Below are 27,823 nucleotides of genomic sequence, written 5' to 3' on the forward strand. Positions count from 1 at the left end.
TGTGAGTGGGGAAGGGGCAGAGAGAGAGGGGGTCAGAGGATCCAAAGTGGGCTCTGTGCTGTTGACATGATAGCAGAGAGCCCGATGTGGGGCTTGAACTCACAAACTGTGAAACCATGACCTGAGCCGAAGTCAGACACATTAACTGGCTGAGCCACCAGGGTGCCCCAGCAATCTCAGTCTATATTGCCTATTGTCCACTTTCTGAAAACAACCACTCGTATATTTTTGTCTGGGTTTATAGTTATGGCAAGAAGACTAGTCCAGTACCAGTTACTCCATCATGATCAGAGGTAGAAAACCAGAGTTATTTTATTATTTTTGTTATGTTTTATTTTTTTAATGTTTATTTATTTATTTTGAGAGAGAGAGAGAGACAGAGAGAGAGAGCAGGGGAGGGGCAGAGAGAGAGGGAGAGAGAGAATCCCAAGCAGGCTTCACCTGTTAGCACAGATCCCGACACGGGGCTCGAACCCACAAACTGTGAGATCATGACCTGAGCAGAAACCAAGAGTCAAGATGCTTAACCAACTGAGCCACCCAGGCGCCCCATAGAAATCCAGAGTTATTTTAATTTTTTTTTCAACGTTTATTTATTTTTGGGACAGAGAGAGACAGAGCATGAACGGGGGAGGGGCAGAGAGAGAGGAAGACACAGAATCGGAAACAGGCTCCAGGCTCCGAGCCATCAGCCCAGAGCCTGACGCGGGCCTCGAACTCACGGACCGCGAGATCGTGACCTGGCTGAAGTCAGACGCCTAACCAACTGCGCCACCCAGGCGCCCCCAGAGTTATTTTAAAGAAGTGGTATGAACCGCACTTAGGAAAATTGGTTGAGAGAGAAACACTGACTAGGTAACTACAGGAGCCTTTACTCATACTGGAACTATAGACATAGGATATTTAGATGAAAGGATGATTAGTAAATTTTGGATATGATGGGACTGAGATGTGGTCATAGTTAAAGGTTAATCTGGTATAACAAAGAGACCTCAAAACGCAATGACTTTAAATTAAATAGAAGTTTGTTTCGTGAAAGAGTCTAGTGATCTCCATGGTCAGGTAGCTCTGTTTGAGGTCATTCAGGGACCAAGGCTGGTGAAGCAGCTCTGTGCACTGGTTTCACCTGACTTTCAAGACTGCATCGATTATCACCATATCTTGCAGGGTAAAAGTAGAGAAGAGAAAGTGTTCATACATATACCTAATGTTTTAAGTCAAGATCCAGAAGTGGGATGCATCATTTTTGTTTACCTTGTACTTGTCAAGAATTAGTCACATTGGTCACACGTAACTACAACGTGGGCTGCAGTCTAAGACAGTTCAGCTAAAATTCTAGTAAAATGGAAGAATGGGAGAATAGATTAGTGGCAGGGTTGGGGGAGAACGATCAGCTTGGCCACCACGGATGCTTGTGAGTCATTCAAGCAAAATGCCCAGCAGATAGCTCCATACAGAGATCTAGTATCAAATACAGTGTTCTGGAGATGCAGATTCAGAAGCAATCAGCATATTTAGTTGGAGTCTAGAACATGAGTATTTTTTTTAAGTTTTTTATTTTGAGAGAGAGAGTGTGTGTGTGCATGCAAGCGGGAGGGGCAGAGAGAGAGAGGGAGGAGAGAATCTCAGGCAGACTGCGCACTGTCAGCTCAAGCAGACTGCGCACGGTCAGCCCAACCCGGAATGGTGAGATCATGACCAGAGCTGAAATCAAGAGTCAGACGCTTAATTGACTGAGTCACCCGGACGTCCCGAACATGAGTATTGATGAAATCCCCCAAACGAATTGAGAACTGGAACAAAACTGTAGAGGAACAATAACTCTGAAGGAGCAAGGGAGGAAGATCCCAGAAAGGAAATTACTTTTATTTTTAAAGTTTATTTACTTATTTTGAGAGAGACAGAGACAGTGTGAGTGGGGAGGGGCAGAGAGAGAGGAAGAGAGTTAGTGGTCCAAAAAATGAAGGTATTTTTTAAACTGCCACATTCACTCCAAAGCCCATTTATCTCCTTCAGCATCCCAAAGATGAAGCACGTGTTCTGCTCAGCTGTGTAATAAAGTGGCAAACACAGCACGCACTGACATCACAGTAGAGTTGCCTATGTTTAGTTTTGGTAGACACAGTTTTCTAAAGTAGTTATATCAATTTATATCCTCCCCAGCAGTATATGAGTCCCAGTTGTTCTACATTCTTGCTAAAATTTGATATTATAATTTACAATTGTCAGAAACTGGAAATAAGAAGCCTATTATGGTAGAATGGATAAATTGTGGTATGTTCAGACGATATAACACTATGCAGTAATGAAAATGAACAAAGCACTGCTACACATAATAGAGATGAACCTCATATGTAATTTTAAATGAAAGGAACTATACACAAAATACAACACACTATACGATTCTAGTTATATAGCATTCAAAGAGAGGCAAAACTACCCTAGGATTTTAGAAGTTATCAATAGAGATTAAATTTGGGCAGAATGGTGGAAGTAGTGACCAGGAGGTAACCAGGGGAGGTTTCAGGGATGTGACAATTGTTCTGTTTCTTGATCTGGGTGATGGGTGTTGAGTTTGTGAGAAACTGATAACCTGCACATTTAATATTTATATACTTTTATGGAGATGTATTGCCTTTCAGTAAAAACTTCAAATGGAAAAAAGAATGTATTTTCCTTGGATAACTGGAAGTGATTAAAGAAGAAATAGATGGTGAAGGTATCTTCATTTTGTTCCATCCTTCTCTCGTCCTACTCCCCTCCCTTTTAGCTGATCAGTAATGTTATTATGAAGCATCAAAAGCCTTTTCTGATTCCTACCTATGGTTTACCCTATAGGAAAACATTAGTCCTGCACTCAGACTATGTACTAATTCTCCGATAAACAAGCAACAAACACATTCGCCGGACTAAGAACTCCAAGCTGTTTCAACAAACGCTAGGTCTCTGATTACCAGATTCTAAATAAAATGCATATATTTGCCCAGAATGGGTTAATTAGATATATTCCTCCTTAAAGGAATGTAAGTGAATGAATCATTATAGTCTTTTTTTTAGCTCTCAGAAAACTTTGAAGTTTATTTGAGAGAGAGAGAGCGTGCACATTCAGGGTAGGGGCAGAGAGAGAGAGAGAGAGAGACAGAATCCCAAGTAGGCTCCACATTTAGCACGGAGCCTGAGGCAGGGTTGCTCTCACGACCCTAAAATCATGACTGAGCTGAAATCAAGAGTCAGAAGCTTAACCTACTGAGCCACCCAGGCATCCCAGCTCTCAGAAAACTTTCAAATAAGTTTCCCCAGTTTCTATATAACCCAGTCTGGTGCGTATCATGCCATAAACCATCTTTTACCTCTCAACCTTTCCACAGCCATGAAAATACAGCAGAGTCTGTGTAGATATGCCTTGATTCAGTAACAGCAGAGAGTGGAGAATATGCTCAGCGGAAGCAGAAGAAAGCTGATCTCGTATCTCCTGTTCCCTGTTTCAGAGATAATTCAGGGTAACAGGATGAGCTGGTCACTGAACTCATGAGGTTGGGGTTTAAGAATTTACAGTTCACAGGTTTTCCTCTAAATAAAGATCCTGGTTAAATACGTGCCATTTTGATGAATAAATGTAGATAGCAGAATATGTTTCAGAGCAAGGAGGTTTTCCTAGGACTGGCTTTTCTAACAGATGAACTCCTGATTTCATTCTCCTTCCCATGGCGACATGGGAAGTATCCAAATCTGGGCATTCATCACCTGCTATTGCTATATTGCCAGTTAATGGCATGCTTTTCTGTGGATCCTGGCAGGTGGGTTGTTTATAGATTTTTGCAAATGTAGCATGCAAATGATGAGTGTGCCAGTTTATTTATGACTGGGATATCAACAACCTAAATTAAGGCAGAAGACTGGACAAAATGGCCTTTTTATTTGCTTCTGACACTCAGATTCTATTATTTGAAACAGGAAAACTGTAAGAATCACGTCCCTTTTCTTTTTTCCTTCTCATCAGACAAGTGTTTTTAAAGTAAAGCAATATACATCAAGATTTGTCACAGTCCGCCATGCTCAATACTAACAAACACTTTGAACAATATTGTTTTAAAGGCCCCAAATTTGCTGTGTTTGGCAAGAGGAGTCTCTTACCCAAGCCTCCTGCAACTCAGAGTCAGCTTGAGGCATTTGGTTCCAGAAACCTACTGTTTTAGCCACTTAACTCAGGAATCGAGTAAAGCTAAATGGGAAGCATTTAAACAATAACAACAAAAGCAGCCCTGAAAATACCAGAATTCTTCTAACTTCTCTTTTGCTGGTCTGAAACGCTACTACTTTGTTTTTGTAAAAGGACTTCCTTCATAAAGCCCCAAATAAGTTTCCATGTGGAAATATGTCACCAGACCCTGCTTTATCAACAGATGAAGATCTCAAAGTACATTCCCAAATGAAAAGAGCTCACAGAATTTCACCAACAGTAGTGACGGTGACTAAATATACATTGTATATGAACATCCTTTTTCTAGTATACAACTGGCAGCGTGCTATGGATAACTGGTGAGGGTGTGAGGAGTTAACCTTTTATAGGGATGCAAGGAACAAGATTTCTGTTTTCCCACCCTAGCCCACTGAATGGGTTTTCCAGGAAACAGAAACTTTCACTTTATTGAAACGTTTTAAAGTTTCAAAATATTTTAAAGTTTAATAGTTTTTTTTTTAATTTTTTTTCAACGTTTATTTATTTTTGGGACAGAGAGAGACAGAGCATGAACGGGGGAGGGGCAGAGAGAGAGGGAGACACAGAATCGGAAACAGGCTCCAGGCTCTGAGCCATCAGCTCAGAGCCCGACGCGGGGCTCGAACTCACGGACCGCGAGATCGTGACCTGGCTGAAGTCGGACACCTAACCGACTGCGCCACCCAGGCGCCCCTAAAGTTTAATAGTTTTAAAACGATTTTGAATATAATAAAATGAATTTTCCTGACTTCTTGTGCAAATGGTACTGATAAAATGTTTTTTTGGATAACACAGAATCATTCTTGGCAAGATACTGATATTCTCTCGGGAAATTATTTGACACTATACTTCTGGCACAAACTACTGTTTTTTGTTTGGGTCTTTTACATTTAACTCTTACTATCAAAACTACTGTAACTATGACTTCCTTGCCTGCCCTGCCTCTATCAGATTCCACTCCCTGCTTCAAAGTCTCTATATGTGTAGCTTCTACCCTATAGACTGGGAGGCTAAATTACTAAGCTCATTTGAGTTCTATATAAAGCAAGAATAAATTCTGAGTAAGAATCTGTGTATGACTCCTCATTCATTCAGTAGATGCTTCTAAGAGAACACTGTCCATCGACAGATATATGGATAAAGATGTGGTATATATACTACCATATGTACATACCACATCTATACAACGGAATATTATTCAGCCACGAGAGACGAGGAAATCTTGACATTAGTGACAACATGGATGCGTCCTAAGGGTATTATGCTAAGTGAAATAAGTCAAAGACAAAAACTGTATGATATCACTTACATGTGGAATCTACAACAAACTCAACAGCAAAAAGCCAAACTCATAGAAACAGAAAACTTCCAGTTAGAAGATGAGTAAGTTTTTGGGATCTAATGCATAGCATTGTGATTATAGTTTAAAATATTGTATTTATATACTTGAAAGTTGCAAAGAGAGTAGATCTTAAATGTTCTTATTACAAATAAGTAATTATGGGATGTGTTGGAGGTGTTAACTAATGCTACCCTGGTAATCATACTGCAACGTATAAATTTATCAAGTCAAGTGTACATCATACACTTTAAACTTACACCATGATATATGTCAATTTTATCTCAATAAAGTTGGGAAATATAAATTTTAAAATGAACAAACAAACAAAAAAAGAAAACAGTACCTGAACTTTGACATGTTTGGGTGGCTACTTTTTTTTTTTTTTAAGGTTTATTTATTTTTGAGAGAGAGAGAGAGACAGCGAGGGGAGGGCAGAGAGACAGGGAGACGCAGAAATGGAAGCAGGGTCCAGGCTCTGAGCTGTCAGCACAGGGCCCATTATGGGGCACGAACCCAGGAACCACGAGATCATGACCTGAGCCGAAGTCAAACGCTTAACCGACTGAGCCACCCAGGCACCCCTCTTTTTTTTAAATGTTTATTTATTTTTGATAGGGAGCGTACACATGCGTGCAAGCAGGGGAGTGGCAGGGAAGGAGGGAGACAGAGGATCCTAAGTGGGCTCTGCACTGACAGCAGAGAGCCCGAGGCAGGGCTTGAATTTATGGAACTGTGAGATCATGACCTGAGCCAAAGTTGGACACATAACCGTCTGAGCCACCCAGGTACCCCAGGTACCTGTCTACTTTTAAGCTTATATTTGTTCTTATTTGATAAATATGTTATCAAGTCAGTTAGGCAGTGTCAATACTAAGAGTGAATTTTAAAACAGACTGTAAATAAGAATATTCAAGCACCATTTAACATAGAACATAAAGAGCTTATTATCCCATCATGCCCATAAACTAAGTGAATTTGACAGTAACAAGTATGCAATTTAGCATCGGCATGAAGGAGAATATAATTTTGACAAGACAGTTTCCTATTGTCTTTTCCACAAATGCACTTATTTCTAAGTAAAAATGTGGTAGAAAGAGCCCTGAACAAGATAGAATCTCATCCAGAGGTTATAAAGAAGCCACCACCAGCTTTGACTGGCTGATGCAATCTTTAAAAACAATATTTAAGGGGCGCCTGGGTGGCGCAGTCGGTTAAGCGTCCGACTTCAGCCAGGTCACGATCTCGCGATCCAGGAGTTCGAGCCCCGGGTCAGGCTCTGGGCTGACGGCTCAGAGCCTGGAGCCTGTTTCCGATTCTGTGTCTCCCTCTCTCTCTGCCCCTCCCCCGTTCATGCTCTGTCTCTCTCTGTCCCAAAAATAAATAAACGTTGAAAAAAAAAAATTTTTTTAAAACCCAATATTTATTTATTTATTTATTTATTTTTATTTTTTTTTTTTTTTTGGTCAGTATTACTCCTTTTTTTCATTTTAATGATTTGGAATATGTACAAGCTCAGTAAGAATTACAGTGTCATTCAGATTTCCTCTCTTTTCTGCTACGTGTTATTGAATGCTAAGGCATTGGGGCTATAGTGGTGAACACAACAAACCATGTCCCTCATCTCATGGAACTTAGCGGTTTTATTAGAGGGATAATAGACAAGTAAATGACTAAATAAAATACTTTTGATTGTGATAAATAAGTACAATGAGGGAGTAATAATAAGAGGTCTTGAGAGAAATAACTGGTGAGAATAGATTGTGAGAAGTTCATTGAACATGCACTTCTTCATGAAAAAAAATATTTAAATACCTTTAGATGGAGCAAGCACACTGTTGCCCTCACCACTCCCACTCAAACTGTTTCACTGGGCCCTAAAGACAATTCAAATTTGAAAGCTGTGTCCTTTGCTGAGTCACATCTTTAACTCAATTGACTATTAAGTGGGGATTCCTTCTGTTCTACCTATTGCACAGGGATATTAGGCAGTAAAATGATCTATTACATATTAAACAATAAAAACTTTGGGTGAGAAGATGGTACAAAAGATCAAGTAAAGAGATTGCCTAAATTAATCATTAATCAGAATACTTAAAATTTGGCACCAAGAACAAGAATACACTTGATCTTAGCCAAAAGGCAGAGAAGCAATGAGAACAAGAATAGAATGATTAAAACACAGATGATTCAAAATGTCATTTTCACAATTGAATTTGTTTTTTCTTCTCTAAATTTTAATCAAATCCAATAGCAAAAAGGACCCAACACTTATTTACTTCTGCCATCTTTTATCCCTTGGGTAGAGTTTTAAGTAACAATAAAATGGCCCAGGGGGAAAACATGGGAGCAAGGAGAAAGATTCCCAAATAATCTAAAGAAGAGCTGAAAAGAGGTTGTGACTACAAAAAAAAAAAAAAAAAAAATTAAGATCTTTGTCTTGGAGCAGACCATAAGTATCGATTATCTTTGTCCCTACTAATGGGTACTAAAAATGTAATTTCTTCTATCTTTTCTACCAATACTAGATGGGTGGTAAAAAGTTTGGTAAAGGATAAAATTAACATAGATTTTTAAAGTTCAAGCCAATAATTACTTACTGTATATCAACTCTGGGTCTAATACTGTAAGGATATAACAGTAGATTATAGCATTACACCTATCCTCAGGGATATTATCCTTAAAGAAAGACACAAAAAAATGAGAGACAGTAGAAAAACATTTGAGCAGAACACAATCATGTGTCCTACTATTGCAGTTAACTCCAGAGTTCAGTAACTACAAAGCCCACATACTTGGAATCTTTAGTTCATTAAATTCAATAGGTTGTTCTGTGAATCCATACTTTCTTTTTAAACACAGTTTAAGTCTAGAGTCTGTCAACCTTGAATATGTCTTTCAATTCTCCACCTCCAGGAAACTGACAAAAACATTATTTGCTGTGCTTAACATTTAAGGGATGAGTCAAGCTTTCCCTGGAGATCTGAACCTCTGGTAATGATTTCCTCCCCAACTTTATTGTATTATTTTTATTGCATGTCTAATATGCAAAATGTCTATATTATGCCCTGCACTGTGGATATTTAGGTGAATAATGCACAATTCCTACTACAAATTCACAAAAAAACCATGCATAGTTTTAATATAATACAGCTAAATATGACAGAAATGTGTGAGGTATCAGTAGGATATAAGAACATGTACGTATCAGGAATGGCAAGCTATCACTAAGATTAGAAGGGCACATATCAGTTTGCTCCATTGTTGGTGATGATAAGTTTGATCATTTGAGTAAGAGGACAGCTGCCTGAGTTTTCACTGTAAAGATATCTTTGTCTCTTTATAAACTTGGTGGAGAAGGAAAAGATGGGTAGGAGGGTGTAGAATTTCTGGAAAAAAATGGGATCTAGCCAGACAAAGCAGAGAAGGGGTGAGAACACTAGGCAGAAGGGAGAGCAAAGCACCAAGCTGAGAAAAACTAGAGCATGGGCCTGGAGAGACAAGCAGGCCAGAGTCTGATGTGTCTAAGAAGTCAGCCAGGAAGATTATGAAGGGCCTTGAAAACTGGTTTTAAGGAGATTATTTTATCATCTAGGGTAGTAGTCTCCAAAGTATGGTGTGCCCTGGGATGCTGGAGAAATTTTAATTGTCTTTTAAAATGTCTACACTTTTGCATACATTTCATAAGGTGACAATATTATATGTCTATGACCCATTAACTGAAATCAGGACCCTAAGAGAATGACTGGGGTGCGGGGGGTAGGGGACAGAATGAAAAGCTGTTTTACTTACTAAGCACTGAGAAGCACGCAGGAGAACCTGTTCAGCAGATGGCTGTACAAAAAACTGCAGATCTGGGGAGGGGACTTTGCCTGGACACGTAGACTGGGGACAACCACTGAAAACATGAAAGAAAAGAGCAGTGGACCAGTCGCAGAACTCTGGGAAACACTAACATTTACAACGTGATTACTTTTTTTCAAAAGGAAAATAACACAAGGAGCAGTTTTTGCATTTTTTATTTAAAAACTTAAAAGAGCTCTCAAATACTAACAGCTGGTCCTTACAGTTTTTATTTGAGAGAGAGAGAAGGTGGGGGTGGGGGGAAAGAGAAGAGAGAGAATTCCAAGCAAGCTCTGCACTGTCAGCACAGAGTCCGAGTGGGGCTCAAACTCATGAACCATGAGATCATGACCTGAGCTGAAACCAAGAACCAGATGCTCAGCCAACTGAGCCACCCAGGCACCCCAGTAATAGCCGGTCCTTACTATTTTCATTGATGTATGAAAATAAGGCTCAAGTCTACCATGAAGGCAGTGGGGGAAGGTGGGGGTGGGGGTGGGGGAGGAAGGCTTCTGCTAGTAACCAAGCAATAATTCAGAATGAAAAAATTGCATTTTGTTACCATGTGGGGTGGGACGGTCAAGAAAGATTTTTAAAGTGCACTATGAAACTCAGACATGATCATAGTGCTGGGCCAGAAAAAATACAAAGTGAGCCTGGAATGCCTTGTGTCAAAAAGCAACCGTTTCAAGATTGAAAGGGACATATCAATAGCACAGAATGGAATTAGCCTAGAAGGGGGCTCTCCCTTATCAAATTTGGGATGACTTGGACGCCACAAAGAATAATGAACTTTAACACACCGAATATAAAAAGAAACTGAGTCCAGTAATATTCAAAGTATGACAGAAAGAAAAATGGAAAGCTGTTCTTCACAAAAAGTGTGAGCTAAAAAATGTAGAATGAAGGGTGCAATTAGAAAATCCCCATGTTACAACTCCTATTCAATAACTGACTCAGATTAATAACCATCAGTGAATGTTAAAACCGTTGGCTTACTAATATAACGCTGTATGCTAACTATACTGGAATTAAAATTAAAAACAAAAAAGACACCAAACCGTTGGGATATTCACATAGCCTCACAAGTTCCATCTTAAATGAAAAAGTATTTTATGATGGAAACAGAAGACAGCTATGACTTTAACCAAATTTAGCTTCACCAATGATGGGACAAACTGGTATCATGTGACTCCCAATGTTATACAAATGGGAGGTACATATCATCCAGGCAATATTGTTTAATTTAAATCTTATCGTGAGGAAACACTCAGAGAATTTCAGAATGTAGGACATTCTATAAGTTAACTAGCCTGTTCTCTTCCAAAATGTATCAGAAAAGATTTACAAGGGAAAAAAAAAAGGCAGGGAACTGCTAGAAAAGAATGAAAGGAAGGACTCCAAACCCAGCACATGAACTGTGCCTAAGTTCACAATAAAAACAAAAACATCTAAAGATATAAAGGATATTTGGGGAGCAAGTAGGAAGTAGGGATTGTATGTTAAATATGACTGAATCAACGTGAATAAATTTATTCGGTGTAATCATAGTATTGTGGTTACGCAAAAAAAAAAAAAAAAAAAAAAGTCCTTGTTCTTAGAAGATACATGGTGATACATCCAGTGGTAAAGAGGCATCAGGATGACTAAAATTTATTTCCAAAGGGATCAGTAAAAAACAAAAACAAACCAGAAAAAAAGAAAGAAAAAAAGATAAATACATATAGAGAAGATAAAGCAAAGGTAACAAAATACATACAGTTGGTGAATTAGAGAAACAGATGTTCACTGTACTGCTACCAGTTTTTCTGCAGTTTTGACATTTTTCAAAATAAAAGTCAGGAAAAACAAAGTAATCAATGTATGACTAATATGTTATAGTTGATTTTACTTAGACGAATATACTTCTCATAAATGACTTAATACTTAAAAAAAAGCCCACCATGAAATCCCTTCCCATCAAAGCTAACCAAGCTAAGAGGCTGACTAACATGACCTCTGGCTAGTGTCAGCAACATAATTTATTTTTGTTTTTCCTCATGAATCTAGGATCACTTACCTGTGAAATGAACAAACCAGCAAAACACCTATAACATTCAACCACCTCACTAAAAACAATTTGACATTGGGAAAGCTGTAATCTTCTGGTTTTAAAATAATTTATTTCATAGGTCCGTTTTAATTTCATGTCTCAGAGCATACATTATTTAATCAAGAGGTGCTGGACAGAGATTGTAAAAAGGGAGGAAACATTTAGGATAAGAAACTGCCTCAATTCCATTAGGATTTGATCCTACCTTGTAAAGTCTTGCTAGGATAAATTTCTATCATACTTCTTTTGTGCTTACAAAAAACATTAACTTCTGAATTTCCAATGTTGTAAATAAAAATTTTTACAATTAAGTATGCATTCAATTGACACACAAGGCAACCAAATAATTGTCATCAACATTAGCATAATGTGTATTTCCTGTCACTGCACTAACATTAAACTAAACTTCAAACCACAAAAACATTGTGACTAACATTAAAAAGGCAAGCTGTAAGATACTCAAAGCTTATAAAGGACAAATTGCACATGGTTAAGATGGGACATCATTTGACAAGGGCTGGTGTTGTGCATACGGCTGCTTTTTTTTATAAGAAGGCCACCGGCAAACAGGGCAACAGTGTCGGCCCCCAGCCAACCACATCACAATGCAATTCTGATGGAACACATGACCACAAGGCAACCCCATTAGCAAACATCCGTTTTCAAAATTCTCTAGGCAAACAACACATTCAGTACAGTGCAGCATATCAGCAGGCCAAGTTAACCAATCAGGTTCCATATCTTCATTAGCATTATATAATCCATATGACCTCCCCTTCTTTTCGTATGGGCTGGTCTGACAATATTTATTGGCACATGAACAAGCCTCAGCATCACAGTGACTTGCTCTTCCTGGAGAATTGTGAACTATGCTTTGTTTATCTTCAAATACTTCCTTTTCACTGCTAAAAGTGTCTGTGCTCTCGCTGTCTGAGTCATTTTCAATATCTTGAGAACCCTCCGACATTTCCTCTTCAGACTGGACTCCAAGACATTTAAATCGCCACATTGGCAAATTTTTAATGTAATCAGTTGGTATCAGAGGGTGAAGCCAAAGGTCAGGGAAAGCTAACCGCTCCAAGAATAAGTCAGGGTCTTCGTCCCAATCAGATTCTATAGGAAAGTTCTGAAAAGAAGCAATCGGGTGGAAGAGGTAGCTGGTGTACCAGTCCCACAGACTTGATAACCATTCTAAGTTATTGGCATTGACTTCATCATTGTTGCTGTTGCGCCGTCTCTTCTTCTCAAAGTAATCAATTAGTAAACCATGTCCAAGGTACGTACTGAGAAATAGGGCCGGGTGGGAAGAATAGAACATCCAGTCTGCCCTTACCCATGAAGCCAGTGTGGTTGTATTAGAATATCGCAACAATTTTAAGCTATATTCATAAAAGCTATCTAAGTAAGGGAGCTGTAAAAAGCCCAACACAGGTAGCCAGGAAATAATTAACAGAGAGTTGTATGTCCCTAAAGTGCTTATGAGAACCACAAATCGCTTTATGGTTGCTCCTTGTGTGATAAATAAGTCCATCCAAGCCATAAGATTAACTAGAACCAAGCTCAAAACAAACAGATCATTTACTTCAGGTTGTAATGAGCGCAAAAATGAATCCATGGCCTGAAGGGATATAAATTCACCTGTGTGATTTCCATATCTGTAAATTCCTTCAGGAGTTCTAAGAATGTATGATGGCATGTTATATACACCAATATCTGTCATAAAACTCTTATTGTCCCAATTTTCCACATTAACAAAAATAAACTCCACTCTTCCGGTAAACTTTATACTTAGTGCAGAGAAGAAAGCTGGGGGTTGGTCAAGGTTTGCAAATAGGTATATTTTTACCCAATATTGATCGCTTTTATTCCATTCTTCTTTCAAATGTTCAGCATTATAAATGGTTTTGATCCGAGAAGCTGCATGAGCAGTTATCCACTTAAAAATGTGCTCCACTTCAATCTTGCGTCCGCTGTATTCTTTAAGCATGACTTTCCCTTTAGAAGTGCTCGTTTGTGGGACAGACATAATGAGTGTAGATCGCAACCAGCCTCTTCTCCTGCAGTATCTGTAAGAGAGCAAACCAGAAGGAACAACTAGGCTGGTAGATCAGCTAGCTTGCTCATCTTCACTGTTGTGCACCTTGTTTCCCCCTAACAAATTTCTTTAGCACCTGAAAGATACGCTTTCCCCCAAACCAAATAACCTCCAAATAATCAAAGTAGTGCCAATACCTGGCAGTTGTACAAGAACAAAAGCAAGCTCTCTTTTTGTTGTTATTGTGCTTGTTTGTTTTTGCTTCATATCTCTGTATTTCTAGTCTTTTGAAGAATAGCCTTTAGTCAGGGAAATCAGAAAATACTTCAGCATCTATTATGTACCTACTACTGTATTATGTGCTTATAGGATCTAAAGATAATAGGAAAATAATTCCTGCTCACAGAAAATTGAAAATACTATTAAGGAAACAAAATAGAAGTATAAAGCTATATATATTCAATTACTAAATAATGTAAAAGTTCAAAAAAAAGGAATAAGGAGAGTTTGAGTTGGTGAAGATTTCATGAAAGGTTTGGGAATTGAACGAGGAGGTCTTGAAGGTGGTTAGATTCACATGGGTAGAGAAAGACTAGGTTACCCTACATGCCAAGTCCCTGACTCGAATGCAAGATGCTTGAGGGGAGGAGCCATGCTGTGCCCATGTATTAACCCAAGCCCTCACCAATACCTGCCCCACACAGGCACTGCTACAAAGTAATCCATATAAAAACTCACCTAGGAAAGACCAAGTCCCATACTTTTTTGTATTCTCTCATCTCTTTAATGAAAATCATGAGGATGAGCATTTAATACAGATGAAACAATGTTTTCAGATTAAGAAGAGATTCGGTCCAAGGATGAGTACACACAGAAGAATTTAACTAAAATTAAATCACTTGTTTAGATTTATCCAGTGTGGTCATGACTCCAATCCTTTGGAAATGGACAAGTTCTTGCTATACTACTTGTGACATCACTCTCTCCCTAAAAAACTAGATGAGGAATGAAAGGAAATGCTGGAAAATAAAAACAGCTGTTGTAGGACAGTGTAGAGATTATAAGTGAAACATTTTCCTTTTTTAAAAATAGTATTTTCTAAAAACCTACCATATGGAATTTTATGATATGTAAATTTACCTCAATAAGGTTGGAAAAAAGAAAATCTACCATGCAGATAATTTGTTCATTATAGATTTGTAATTGGATGGTTATAAATACTCAATTTCTTATTTTGCTATTCTAAATACTGATATAAAAATCATAAGTGTTATGCTTTACTTAGTAAGCATGGATTACATTTTATTTAAACAAGCACACTACACATTTACATGATCAGACTGAAAGTCTCGACATGTCAAAAAGTTTCATGATGACAATACAATTAATTGCATCTCAGGAATTTTGTGTATAACCTAAGGTAAGTGAAGACAGCATGTTATGTCATAAAGACAAGGTTAAGTAATGACTCTGAGAAACTATCTGGGTTACTCAGAATCACAGACCCCAATTCAGCTTCTTGTTGAGTTGATATACTTCCTTAACAAGATAGATTCCATTAATGTCAATATTGGTTTTTTCTTTTCTTTTTTTTTTTTTTAAAGTTTATTTTGAGAGAAAAGAGAGGAGGGCAGAGAGAGAGGAAGAGAGAGAGAATCCCAAGCAGCCTCTGCACTGTCAACGCAGAGTCCGATGCAGGGCTCAAACTCACGTCAGCCGATTAACCAACTGAGCTACCCAGGTGCCCCAATATCAACATTGCTTTCAGTGAAATGGATTGAGAATTATGAATTCCTACAAAGAAAATATCTTCTATCCCTTAACACTGTATTTGTATAATGCAAGTAATTCATTGACATGAATTCTATTTTTCCCCTCTACTCCCAAAAGCAACAAGTCAAATAGGTACTTGCCTTATTTACATCTTAAAAAGCTTTAAGTAGCTTTAATTCTTAAATTTCATATGATACTTGTGATGACACATTTCTGCTCTTGGTCATCCTTTCTATCTTTCTATAACTACCTCAGGGAATATTGGCTTCTTAGTGCCATAAATTAAATGACAATTTTTGTGACAGAAAACCTTATTGTGCAAAACAGTCAAAGAAAGTCTTAGTGTACACATTTCTTCATGTAAGAAAACAAATGTATTCCGCGCTTTCAGTTCAGAATTAAGTGACAGCTTTAAGGTTTATCTTTCCAGATAGAATCTAAGAGTACCAAGGAAAAGAAAATGTCATATGGTCATCATATATCTTTTGAATTCAATCAGGTTTTCCTGACTTTAAAAAAAAACCTCTAATACTTATTTTTAAAAATTTTTTAAATGCTTATTCATTTCTGAGAGACAGAGAGAGACAGAGCATGAGTGGGGAAGGGGCAGAGAAGGGAGAGCATGAATGGGAAAGGGGCAGAGAAGTGAGACACAGAATCTGAAGCAGGCTCCAGGCTCTGAGCTGTCAGTACAGAGCCTGATGCGGGACTCAAACCCACAAACCGTGAGATTATGACCTGAACTGAAGTCGGTGGCTTAACTGACTGAGCCACCTAGGTGCCCTAAAACTCTAATACTTATAAACACCAGGCTACTTATATTTACCTAAACACTGGTCTGAAGAAGTCTAATAAACAAAAGTATATCATATCAATTTTAAAATTCTACTGCTAAACAGAAATAAAGACTAATGTACATATTTTTAAAAATAATTTTACATTACCTTATACTGATATAAAAACTTTTACTGCCAATTCAAAAAAAACACTTTTTTAAAAATTCAAATAAATTCAATGACAATACCATGAAAATAACTTCTAGTTCTTAAAGTAAACCTTTTGAGATCTCTTAGAGAATCTGAAGACTAAAAATGATAGAAAACAGTGAGTTTGCTACTCCAGTTTCTTGCGTGGGATGTGTACTTAAAAAGAAACGTTAGTGGGGTGCCTGGGTAGCTCAGTCAGTTAAGTGTTCAACTCCAGCTCAGGTCATGATCTCACGGTTCGTGGGTTCAAACCCCGCATCAGGTTCTGTGCTAACAGCTCAGAGCCTGGAGCCTATTTCAGATTCTGTGTCTCCCTCTCTCTCTGCCCTTCTCCCACTCGCGCTCTGTCTCTGTCTCAAACATTAAAAAAATATTTTTTTTAAAGGAACATTATTATTTGTTTACATAATGTGGTTTCTTCAGAGAAAGTCATTGCCCTCCCTGGCCTTCCAGGTTCACTGTCCAATCTCCCCTTTATTTTCCCTTCTCTGCTTATTCCACAGGCCCCCTGCCCTTCTACTCTCACCATAGGTCCTCCTGATCCCTGTTTGCCACTCAGCTCTTACAATTCCAATGTTCTCCATCTGCTCTTTACTATCCCCCATCTTTCCAGCCGCCCAAAGACACACCCCACCTTGTTTTCTACTTTAGAAGGGAAAGGGAAAGGAAAGAAAAGGAAAAGAAAGGAAAAGAAAAGGGGCACCTGGGTGGCTCAGTGGGTTGAGCATCAGACTCCTGATTTTGGCTCAGGTCATGATCTCACAGTTTGTGAGATCCAGCCCTGCGCTGGGCTCTGCACTAACAGTGCCCCTCCCTCTCTGTCTCTCTCTCAAAATAAGTAAATAAACATTTAAAAAACATCTAAAATATTAAACATTAAAAAACCATTTAAACATTTTTAAAAAAACGGAAAAGAGAACAGACCTAACAGAAGGCTTTTTAGCCCTCTATCCTATTTTGCTTGATTGAGGAATGAGAGGTATTAGGGCCAGGCAAGCAGGGCAAGAAATTAAAATTGCTGCCACGGGCAGAGTCAGGTGCTTCCCAGAGGTGGTGGTCCTGAACGTTCTTAAGAGGAGCTAACCAGGTCAGGAAAGTACTGCTGTGCAATGGGACCAGCACATCGGAGGCTGCCCTAGAAGCCACACCGGAGAAAAAACTCCGGTAAACAAAGCAAAATAAACATGGAGTAGAGAGTTTAGTGTTTATAAAAATCTGAAATTAAGATGACTCAATTATCCAACATATGATTAAAACACTTGCTAAATAACACTATTTCCTGCCCAGTTATACCCTGCATTGACATTCTTTATGTTGTTGTTGGTTATTTATTTATTTTGAAAGAGAGGGAGACAGAATGAGCAGGGGAGGGGCCAAGAGAGAGGGGGACAGAGGATCTGAAGTGGGCTCTGCACTGACAGCAGAGAGCCCAATGCAGGGCTCGAATTCACAAACCGTGAGATCATGAGCTGAGCCAAAACCAAGAGCTGGACGCTTAACCGACTGAGCCACCCCAGTGCCCCACCCGACATTGACACTCTGAACACACATTTCTGTATTTCCCCATTTTGTTCTCCTAGATCTCCAAAATCCTCAAAAAAAGAAAAAAACAACCCTAAGCACAGCTTTTATGTCAATAGTTCTTACTCCAGTTGTAAGATTTTCCCAATAAAAGTTAACATGAATATGATAATATCAAAACTAATGTATGTAACTATGCATCAAGACCTTCATTTTGTGATGAAACTGAAGATGAAGTAAAAGTGCTTTTTTAATAACAAAAAATAATAGCTGCAATCAACAAAGAAAGCAAAATTTGCTCAAAAATGATCTGTTCCACCATAAATAAGAGGTGAGATTTTTTTTTTTTAATTTTTTTAAAGTTTACTTATTTTGAGAGAAAAAGAGAAAAGGAGTGGGGCAGGGGCAAAGAGAGAAGGACACAGAGAATCCCAAGCAGGCTCTGTGCTTTCACTGCAGAGTCCAATGCACGGCTCAAACCCACAAACTATGAGACCATGACCTGAGCTGAAATCAAGAGTCAGACACTCAAGTGACTGAGCCAACCAGGGGCCCAAAGAGGTGAGATTATTTAAAGATGAAAAATTTAGAGGAAAATATACAAAGGTAGTTTATATGTATCTCTTCACCATCCCTCACCTAGTATAGAATCAAAGTTTTTCAAGAGAAAAGCTAGAAAAATTTGTATTAAAATCCGCTAGACTCAATTATCATTTGAAATGATAAAATGCACTTTTGATGCATTTTGTTTCATAAGATTACACCAAAAGAAGTCAAACACTGCTATTTCCTTCAGTTTTTCATATTAATAGATTATATGTTTTCTGTTGTGCTTAGCTTACTTTTGAATTCTTTATTGTTATGTAACAATTTATATATAGCATGTGTTTAACCTTTATATTTTTGTAAATTTATTTTCACTTGATATTTTTTAGTATATTTGTAAGTTACAGTGTCAAAATACATTAATTAGTTCATTGATTTTTTCAAAAATCAATTCCGAATATTTTTCAATAAAATAGTGATGTTAATACTGACTTTTGGCATTATCTGAAAAAAAAAAAAAAAGAAAATATCGGCACTATCATTTGTTCTGGTATTACAATCACTAGTGAGGGTAAGAAAGATCTCTCACTCAGACTCTATTTGGGAATGATGGAATCAAACCAAACGCAACTGTCTTTGATAAACGAAGGACAAAAGTAACAACGATCTGCCTTTCATTAAAACATTAACACTAAGGCTGTTTTGGACATTTCAACAAAAGGCATTGTTAGAATATGATCAAGACTCTGTGGCAAAGATGAGAATGCAAGCTTTGTGGGAAGACGGGGAGACTGTGAGTTAGAAGATACAAGAACTTTCCTTCTTATCTCCAACTCCTAGGGGATCCTACACCCTACGGTGTGGATCACATCCTATAATACCAGTAAGCAAAACAATCTTGAGGCAAAATGAAGCAAACATGAGCCTAAAGGAGAAAAGGCAGGAAAATATGCGGTACAACAGTAGCACAGGAGGGTTTTCTACATACAGTTAATGGGCTTCCCACTGGGGCCACATGTAAGTAAGTAATACAGACAGTTATATTACTTACATTAGAAACTACCTAATGTTGTGGGGTTTTCTACATATACATCATACACCCCCTCCTCAGCACCAAACACAACATGCTATATATGCTAATCTTTTATTATTTACTGAATGGATAATTAAATAATGAATACTTGTAAGTGAAAATTTGATGGCACTAGAAGTTGAAATAAAAAGCACTTGAGGGGCGCCTGGGTGGCTCAGTCGGTTGAGCATCCAACATGGGCTCAGGTCACGGTCTCATGGTTCGTGAGTTCAAGCTCTGCATCGGGCTCGCTGCTGTCAGTGCAGAGCCCCCTTCAGATCCTCTGTCCGCCCCCCCCATCCCTCTCCCGCTCTCAAAAATAAAAATAAATAGAAATAAAAATTTAAAAAGCATTTCCAAGAAATAATGTAATAATGAAACAAGAAATAACATGACAGATGAAATAGTGGAGATGATGACAAAAGAACACAAAAATGCCTGAAAGGATTCTTATCTGAGAAAATGGGAAAAACAAAAGACAAAACAGTAAAGAACAGAAAAAGGACAGGTAGAAAGGGTACATGCCTGATTTAAAAAAATGAAATTGAAACTGAGAACAAACTAAGGGTTGATGCGGGGTGGGAGGGAGGGTAGGGTAGGTGATGGGTATTGAAGAGGGCATCTTTTGGGATGAGCACTGGGTGTTCTGTGGAAACCAATTTGACAATAAATTTCATATATTAAAAAAAAAAAATAAATAAATACAAAAATGAAACTGAATCTGAATTTGGACACTGGGATTAGGGAAAAGGGCACATCTAGGGGCAGCTGTACAGCAGATGGAAATGAGTGTCCACATGTAAACCAGAAGTCAGAATTATGACAAAAGATTTTGATCAGCACAAAGCTATAAATGTGCTGAAGTCTCTTTGGGAAGAAAACTGAAACAAAAGGACTGAAGACATACTCTTAAGAGTCACCCCCACTAGGAAGAATATGGAAGAATGGGATAGAGAGAGAAAGACATCTCAGAAAGGAAGTAAGTAACTGCCAGTTTATCAAAAACTATTTATCAAGTGCCTGTGTAACCCAAGCGTGCTAAACATTATGATTAGCTTTCAGTTCAAATAGGCTTCTAATATCATGGTCTTCATTGAGTGAGACAATTCTGGTCAGAACTCAAATTCTAAGAATTGCCTAACCAACTCACCTGGGGTCACTGGAACAATTAAAAGTGCCTGTACGTATTCCAAATCTTGACACCTTTTTCACCATTTTCTCCCAGTGGATTTTACCGACCAAGGGACTTCTGTCATTTGCTATGACCTATTCTCCCAGAAACAAAAACAGAAACTTTAATTACCTAAAATGAAGTCAAACCAACCACTTATATCTATAATGCATCTTCACCTTTTGCAAAAAGATTCTGTTCTGTTCTATCATCATTGCAATTCTTGCAGAAGGAATAACTGTCCGACTGAAAAGGCTTAAAACATTGAATACAGTGCATTAAACTTCCACACTTTATGGCAGTTACATTGAGGGGAATCAAAATCATATTAAAAAGCTAGCCACATCCTCCACCCTGATTCTTTAGAAATAAGTTACAGAGGAAGAAAATGGCCTTTGGAGTCATTTCTCCACTATGAAAATTTTAAACAATACAAATAAAGCTTACTAGAAATGATCACATGTGAGTTCAAGGAGTTCAAATTTCACTTTTTAAAAGTGTAATTATGGAGCCAAGAGTCAAACATTTGTTTTCTATTAAACTATGCTTTGACTAAATCAATACTACTACTTCTACAGCTTTTTCTTAACAATCACGAAAATGTTCTAATATATAAAAAGAATTACCACAATGAATTCTACACTCTTGAACGTCTACTTCAAATCTGCATATAGCTTTCAAACACAATTAAGATTGGGAGAAGTACAAGATTTAAAAAAAAAAAAAAAAAGAAAGAAAGAAAAAGGAAAAAACTGTAAATTAACCTTCAAAATGTGTAATGACATCTTTCTTGGCTTTTCTAATCGTTAACACCTTTTCCTTTTATTCCCTAATCTTCCTGCTTTGAATGAAGGCAGGACTTCAACACAGATACCAATAAAAAACGAATTATCTATTAAAAACAAAACCACAAAAACAACTAAACGGGAACTTAAAGGAAAGCCAAAAATGTCTAAAGTCTTCATGAACCATCTGTTTGATTTATTTTAAGCCCAGGGTATATAGGCCAAGTTTATTTTCACAAATGCTATGCAGCTGATGTTATCTAATTGAAAATTACAACACAATACTCTGGGGTCCTTCCTGGGAGGAAGGGCCAGTTTCATGGTCACAAAGCCTTCAGGAAGTGAAATCCCAGGTTATGTGTGTGAAATAAGTGCCAATAGTCTACTCCCTAGGAGATGCAAGAGCGGTCCAGCTACCTCATGGTAGCCTTTCTGCTGGGAAGCCTAACAAATTTCAAGGGCAGCAGAAAGAGAGTACATGGTGGTGACAAGTGACTTGAAATTCACTTTATGTGCAGACAGAACACTGTCCACTAACCCCTGCCATATACCATTGCTACTATCATCCCCACATCTACAGAGACGTACATACACACCTAACATTTTGTAACAACTCTGATGCTTAATAAATACACAAACACATACACAATTTAGGGCACTAAACAAATGGTTTTGATAGTGCTTTTCAGTGAAAATAGGTGGTCTTATTGAGGGAGAGAGACACCAGTTATTATTTAAATGTTCAGATGGTGGAGGTAACCAGGGAAAGGGCAATATGAGGACATGAAAGCTTTTTCTGAGGTTTATATGTTACCCACTAAGTCTCTACTTTCACGTTTTTTTCATGGTCCAAAATGACTGGATATATTTTACATGAATAACGAGGAAGATAAAGCAAGGCAGATATTTCTTTTCTTTTTTTTCCCTACTACTCAAGAGTCAATATGGTAGGTGCGTGTGGGTGGCTCAGTCGGCTGGGGCATCCAACTCTTGATCTCAGCTCAGGTCATGATCTCACAGATTCGTGAGTTCGAACCCCACATTGGGCTCTGTACGGACAGCGCAGAAACAGCTTGGGATTCTCTCTCTCCCCCTTTCTGCCCCCTCCCACCCTTGTGCATGCACACCCTCTTTCAAAATAAATAAATAAGCATTAAAAAAAAAAAAAAGGGTCAATAATGGTAGTTCATCTTTTCAACAAGTAATCAAAGAAATCTTGAACTTATTTTCCAGATTACTGAGAAGGATTGAGAAGTCTCTGTGCAATCATATCACCATACTCCCTACTTTTTAAGAGAACTCTTTCCTAAAGAGCTTCCTTTTCATTCCCATTTCCCAATCAAGGCTGTAAATAACCCAAAATTTTCAGGTCTGTGTTTATAATGACATTGCATCAAGGGGTTAAGAGGTTGCTTTAGTCAATGTAAGGTATGGCCCTGAGTCTGGGGGCATCCTTCAGTGAAGATCTTATCCACCACACACATATCTTTTAGATTTACAAGAGCTCCAATTCTAGAAGAGGAAGTAAGAATGAGAGGCAGTTGTTGGCAGGCACTCCTGGTTATAGCACAGACAACACAAGTCTGTGATCAGAGGTGGGAACATCTAAGCAGGTATGTGACAATGTTTACCCCCAGGGCCTTATTTATTCAGCAAGCTGTTCTAATACCTGCTTTTGAAGAGTTTAATGATCCCTAACAGAGAAAGCCACACAAAAATGAAAACTCCCCTAGGCATTCATTGCATGAAAGCATTTTGTTTGACTTTGCAGTTATATTTATGTAGTTAGAAATTGCTCTGTCCAACATTCTATATAGTTATATTGCTCAACTAAAGGTCTAGCATAAATTAAACTTTGTAGAGGCTGAATGAAACCACCACTAAACATTTGAATATCTTCACAAAATAACTCATCTGGCTGACTCACATGGCACAATCAAACATTCTGAGCCTATTACTACTGGGTCACACCAGTAGGAGTTCCCAACTTACAGCTCATATCCAAAAGTATGCACGATGATTCTGAGTGGCACTCACACTGCTGGTCTTATTAAAAGCAGAGACATACTCCTCGGCAGTTCAGGAAGGATGTTGTGTTCTCTGTGGGGAATATTTTCAGAGACTAGAAAAAAACTAGATGAAAGTACAGCCTGAGTTCCAAGTCTGGGACAGACTTGGCAGGATAGGCTGGAAGTGAAAGAATCTTTCCCTCCCCCTTCCCAGGGTATCTGCCTAACTGGCATCCCCACACTGGCTCACCATTGTATCTCCTGCAGCTAGTATAGTGCCTAACTCATTTGGGTACTCATTAAATATTCATGCTGAACTAAACTGTTTCCGCTTTTTACAGCTTAGTAACTTCATTCTTCAACTTTTGCCTATACAGATTCTCTAAAGCCACCAAGTTTTTGACATCTACTATAAGTCCCTTCCCCAGCAACCTGTCATTTGGAATATTTTCTGGACAAATGCTAGCATAAATAGTACTTTGCTATCCAATTACATATCTTGACCCCAGTGAGACATAAGGACTTCTAATTCAATGAATTTAGAAATATACTTTTTCCAGAAAAAAACTACCGTAATTTTCCCAGGTTCCACTTCACTGTCTAAAGAGTTCTTTATCTCTCAAGATGCTAGCACCAATATAGATGATCTAACTCAGCTGGGAAAGTTAATCATATACTGAGATTTTTACCGATCTACACATTTTAGTAAACCAAACTGTAAGCTGTTTTATGACACAGGCTATAGGTTATTCGTCTTTGTGCCCTCAGTGCTAATCACAAGGTTCAGCTGGCACACATTAGATTTCAATAAATATTTGTTAGATGGTTGGATGAACGGATGAAACCAGTGGGTTTGCTGGTACATGTTTAACAACCAGCCCTCCAGAAGAAAAAGGAAGCTCTGATTTCTATTACTTGCTGATTTCCTTGGTATAAATACTCCCATATGGCCAATTTCAAGTTACCAATGTGCTATCTCTAAACATGGAATTGGGAAGAGATCTTAACAGTCACTCTTCATGAAGCAGTATGAGCTAGCTCCAGCATACCATGCATGGAACTACGCTGGACAGTGTGTGATGCTAAGTGCACATATTTTCTGATGTCCACCTTGTGTAGTCCAGTTTAAAATTACAAAAAAAAAACCCACCTGGGGCTCAGTTTACTGTCTATTTCCTTCCACATGTATTATAGGTATTACACTGGTATAATGAAAAAAAAAGCCATATATTTTTGCCTAATGTTTACAGGTGGGTTTTATTAGTAATCAGAGTACCTGCCATAGATGCCATACAGCATCTAGACTAAATTAAGTAACACAACTCCCCAGAACAGGAGAGCTGTGCTGTGATATTTTCTGCATCTCTCAATATTTCATTTTATTTATTTATTTATTTTTTTTTTAACATTTATTCATTTTTGAGACAGAGAGAGACAGAGCATGAATGGGGGAAGGTCAGAGAGAGAGGGAGACACAGAATCTGAAACAGGCTCCAGGCTCTGAGCTGTCAGCACAGAGCCCGACGCGGGGCTCGAACTCACGGACCGTGAGATCATGACCTGAGCCGAAGTCGGATGCCCAACCGACTGAGCCACCCAGGCGCCCCTCAATATTTCATTTTAATAAGGAGTTTCTACTTTCAAAATCATAGACCAACTTTTTTTTTTTTTTAATGTTTATTTATTTTTGAGAGACAGAAAGACAGAGCATGAGCTGGGGAGGGTCAGAGAGAGGGAGACACAGAATCTAAAGCAAGGTCCAGGCTCTAAGCTGTCAGCACAGATCCTGACACAGGGCTTGAACCCACAAACTGTGAGATCATGACCTGAGACAAAGTCAGCCACTAAATTGACCAAGCCACCGAGGCGCCTCAATCACGGACCAACTTAAGTAAATACATGCAACTTGTATAAAACCATTAAAAATGGAGACAAGTTGGGAATGCAAGCTGGTGCAGCCACTCTGGAAAACAGTATGGAGGTTCCTCAAAAAACTAAAAATAGAACTACCCTACGACCCAGCAATTACACTACTAGGTATTTATTCAAGGGATACAGGTGTGCTGTTTCAAAGGGACACATGCACCCCACTGTTTATAGCAGCACTATCAACAACAGCCAAAGTATGGAAAGAGCCCAAATGTCCATCGATGGATGAATGGATAAAGAAGATGTGGCATATATATATATACAATGGAGTATTACTCGGCAATCAAAAAGAATGAAATCTTGCCATTTGCAACTACTGGAGGGAGGGATGGAACTGGAGGGTGTTATGCTAAGCGTAATTAGTCAGAGAAAGACAAATATCATATGACTTCACTCATATGAGGACTTTAAGAGACAAAACAGATGAACATAAGGGAAGGGAAACAAAAATAACATAAAAACAGGGAGGGGGACAAAACATAAGAGACTCTTAAATATGGATTTACTGGAGGGTTGTGGAACAAACAGAGTTACTGGAGGGTTGTGGGAGGGGGATGGGCTAAATGGGTAAGGGGCACTAAGGAATGTACTCCTGAAATCATTGTTGCACTATATGCTAACTAATTTGGATGTAAATTTAAAAAGAAATTAAAAAAAAAGAAATAATGGATGAATTCAAAAGCATAAAAAAAAAAATGGGGACAAATGATTGACAAAAACAAAACTCAATAGCATTTAATTATTTCTTTGGTATCTTCACTAGCTTTCTTTATGAGTAAACAGAAATAAAAGTTTTTTACTAAACAGAAATAAAAGTTTTTCACCAGAACAAAATAAATGGCACAGTGGTTTGCCATGTATTTTACCTTTAGAGTAGAGTCAAGAAAGGAATAAAGGGGTTAGAATCTCCCTGAACAAAGCTTTGTCTAGAAACAAAGATAAACAAGTTTTGTAACAGCTATTAACTCTTTTTAGCCAAACAGGAAATAGAGTAACGTGATACTCTGGTAAATATTGACCCAAAGTTTTACTTTAAATCAGGTGATGCTTTTCACTGCTACCTCAATTCTAGTGACGTTAAATTCCTTATGATGGGGATAAAGCCAGTAGGGAACAAACAACACAGTCCTTCCTTGAACAAAGGTCAAAAAGAGAAATAGAAACGTTAAGATAAGGATAAACCCATAAACCCCACAACGCATGCTAACTTTTCCATTTCAGGCTAGCCACTGTCCCATCTGCCTAAGAGTTTTCTGGGGTGGGAGCAGGGGAAGGAACTGTCTTCAATTTGTGATACTCAGATGACTGGGTGGTGGTAAAATCAAAGAATCACAATACTAGAAGATAAATAACTAATGAAAGATATGAGCAGAGGTTAGGAACAAAGCAGGGAAACTTAGATTGTTAGAACTGCTAGAAAAAAGAAGACTTAGTTGTTCCATGGGTTATATAGTGTGTTACATGTCCCATATGTGTTGCTGCCTGGAAAACTGCACTTCATATTACAGAGACTACAGGATAGATGTGGAAAAGCTTCACATGAAAAGGAGCATCCTACTATTCTGGTTTAATGTAAGGATAATTCATGAGCACTAACACATTTTAGAACAATTAAGAAGAGAAAGACATAAAGACCACTAACATGTATCATGCAGCAAATAAAAGCATGGGCTGCACAGAAGACAGATTCAAAAGGAATACAAATTAGGTAATTTATAGAAATTTATTCTTCTCGTGTAGTGTCATTCCACGTGTCATGTCACCAAAAAAGATAACCAACCTAGATTACCAATCCACTACAGAAAAATAATGAACTGACCAAGTGATGAAACAGGTAAGTAATATACCCATTTATTAAAGTCACATTTTCGGGGTGCCTGGGTAGCTTAGTTGGTTAAGCAACCAACTCTTGATTTCAGCTCAGGTCATGATCTCACAATCTGTGAGATCAAACCCTATGTTAGGCTCTGCACTGAGAGCGTGCAGTCCACTTAGGACTCTCCCTCTCTCTCTGCCCCTCCCCCACTCGTGTGCACGCTCTCTCTCAAAATAAACTTTAAAAAGTCATACTTTCCCTGAATAAATCCAGACATCCTTTCAATGACATACGAAGCCTAATGTCCTAATTATCAGTTTTATGATGCCTAACTACATTTTTTTCTCAATAAATACAAAAGGAAACCATAATTCATTGCAGTAAGGAAGGATATTAGAAAAATGGGAGGAAAAGAAAGAACTCTGATGTGTTTAAGTATTTCTTATACAGGATACCTACAATAAAGGCAATATGAAGAGGACTGAACTGGCTGGGATCTATGCACTCTCACAAATTAAAAAAAAAAAAAGACAGAGCCAACTAAAATTGGTCAGCTTCTTTGAAAATAAATAGGAAAGAATAATTCAAATTATTAAAAACAGAATCTTTAAGTTATCCTTCACAAGAGATTAGATAAATATGATTTGAGCTGAAAGAATGACAAGCAACCAAGAGAATACTTGTTTC

General features: G+C 38.1%; 1 protein-coding gene across 3 annotated transcripts in view; it reads right to left on the bottom strand.

The window, feature by feature from the left end:
- Window positions 1–27,823, bottom strand: part of LOC122497139 (E3 ubiquitin-protein ligase RNF103) — a 109,314-nt gene that overhangs the window by 74,636 nt on the left and 6,855 nt on the right. Inside the window, exons 3-4 of one of the 3 annotated variants that reach the window (XM_043603916.1) lie at window positions 20,577–20,692; window positions 11,544–13,559 (exon numbers count right to left, since the gene is read on the bottom strand). The exons of 1 other annotated variant lie outside the window; for it this stretch is intronic. In XM_043603916.1, coding sequence (XP_043459851.1) covers window positions 11,984–13,559; window positions 20,577–20,692 — 1,692 coding nt within the window. In that variant the 3' untranslated portion in view covers window positions 11,544–11,983. Of the gene's footprint in view, window positions 1–11,543; window positions 13,560–20,576; window positions 20,693–27,823 lie in introns of those variants that run through there. One more of the 3 variants, XM_043603918.1, reaches the window with a different exon arrangement.

The sequence above is a fragment of the Prionailurus bengalensis genome, chromosome A3, assembly GCF_016509475.1.
Source record: "Prionailurus bengalensis isolate Pbe53 chromosome A3, Fcat_Pben_1.1_paternal_pri, whole genome shotgun sequence".
NCBI classification, from domain to species: domain Eukaryota; kingdom Metazoa; phylum Chordata; class Mammalia; order Carnivora; family Felidae; genus Prionailurus; species Prionailurus bengalensis.